This window comes from Pundamilia nyererei, unplaced genomic scaffold (genome assembly GCF_000239375.1).
Source record: "Pundamilia nyererei isolate P.nyererei 1_Seehausen unplaced genomic scaffold, PunNye1.0 scaffold00605, whole genome shotgun sequence".
Lineage (NCBI taxonomy): Eukaryota > Metazoa > Chordata > Actinopteri > Cichliformes > Cichlidae > Pundamilia > Pundamilia nyererei.
The window spans coordinates 128,313-130,118 of record NW_005188006.1 but is presented as its reverse complement, the minus strand read 5'-3'; the positions used below and the strand labels follow the sequence as shown (position 1 = coordinate 130,118).

At 38.0% G+C, this 1,806-nt stretch overlaps 1 protein-coding gene across 1 annotated transcript in view; it reads right to left on the bottom strand.

Moving 5' to 3' along the window:
* Positions 1-196: 196 nt before the first annotated feature.
* The window catches only part of LOC102198150 (interferon-inducible GTPase 5-like), a 32,905-nt gene continuing 31,295 nt past the window's right edge, over positions 197-1,806 (bottom strand). Inside the window, exon 2 of the mRNA XM_005754613.1 lies at positions 197-1,401. Within this exon, the coding sequence (XP_005754670.1) occupies positions 779-1,401 (623 nt within the window). The 3' untranslated portion in view covers positions 197-778. The remainder of the gene's footprint in view (positions 1,402-1,806) is intronic.

The following is a 1,806-nucleotide window of genomic DNA, read 5'->3' as shown; positions in this document are numbered from 1 at the left end:
AGAAACATTAAAAAAAACAAAGTTGTGACAGACTGCAGATTCATGAATTTTCACTAATTTGCTCAAAGACTGTCCAGAGCTAACACTGTGTCCAACTCACCAATGCTGAGAGAGCTGAAGAACTCTCTATGTTAAAATATGTTTAATTTAAAACACTTCTTAAATAGAGACATAAATGGTAAAAATGTTTATCAAGAACAATTTATTTATAAAAGCAGGAATAACATTTGGATTCATAGCAGTATTATTTGTGTGGTAGTTCCTCACTGTGGCCACTGGAGGGCAGTGAACTCTCATCACAATCTACAGTCAACAGGACAAAAACACCACAGAGCAGTTTCTGTTCAAACATTCTGCATTAAAAGTATTTATTAAGCTGTAAGCGACGATATGACAATAAAATAGTTTCATCACAAAGTAAATCAAACAGGGGAAATTCAGACGATGATGTTTCAGGAGTAACTATCAGATCACCTGATCTGTAAACAGTGATGACATCACCAAATCAGACAAAGGATTAAAAAAACTTCAGTAGCTCTTCTACGCAGTTTATATCTGAATAATAACATCACATTTGTTCCTGTATTGATGTGATGAGAAGAAATGATTCCTGCTGAGGCCTCTGATACATTTATCAGCTATAGTAGGATAATGGCTCAAATGTGCAGCTGCAACATGATTTGGTTTCAGTATATTTATATTTAATGATTTAAACTAATTTCATTTGAACTTTTTTAAGTTTCATTCATCTTTTACTTTCAAATTCACACTGATGTGTTCAGCCTAAAGCTCTTTCAAACACCCTCTGAGCATCATCAGCAAGCTTATCAAGGATCAATTTCAGAATTTTGTAAGTTGTGGTGAAAGAGAGACCCGCTGATACTAGAATTCCAATAAATGGAATCCATCTGGACACTTCCTCTGCTACAATTAATGCAGCTACGGACCCAAGTTGGGCTATCACCTTCAGGAGGAGCTCTTTAGTTATTTTTGCTGCAGCCAGTGGTGAAATGATGACATCACACAGAGCAGCGTATGGCACACCTGTTCTGGCAGAAAGTCTCTTCAGAGACGGGATATCGAGACCAAATGCATGAACATAATGTGTGACAACACCAACCAGCAAAGCAGCATCAACAGCAATAGAAAGACCAGGAACAGGAACAGCTGCTCCAGCTGCAGACAGAGTAGCCCAGTATTTTACTTTGGACCTCAGAGCTTGTTTCTTCTTCCTGATGATCTCTGGGTTGAAGTTGGGCATGGCACACAGCAGAGCATCTCTCTTGTGTGCAGGAAGGTCTCTGTCTAAGGTCTGATGTAAGAGAGGGAAGTTGTACAGGTGGAGCTCAAAGCTGGACACCAGGAACACCTGTGGAGACTCGATGCCTTGTCTCTGAAGACCTGCGTCACAGAAGAAACACACAGTGTGAAGATTAAGTATGAAATAATAAATCATCTACTGTAAAACTAGGTTTTTCCATTCAGGGGATTCATTGACTCTTCTGACTCCACAGAGTTATAAAGGATTATAGTTTAGTTGTGTATAGTTTAGAATAATCTTGGATCCTATCTGCTGCTGTTTGTCATGGGAATGATTAGAGTGTTTTTTTATGTAAGATTAATATGAAGAGAAACTGCAGCCCAGAGAGTCTGAACAATACCAAACAAACATCGAGTTAGAGATTAACAGCAGCAGGCAGCTGTTCTTCAAGAAACATCAAACAACTAAAGTATAATGTTTGTTGATGGAGACAAAAACTGGAGATAAAACTGATTATATGTTTATACATTGTTGACCCAATAAAT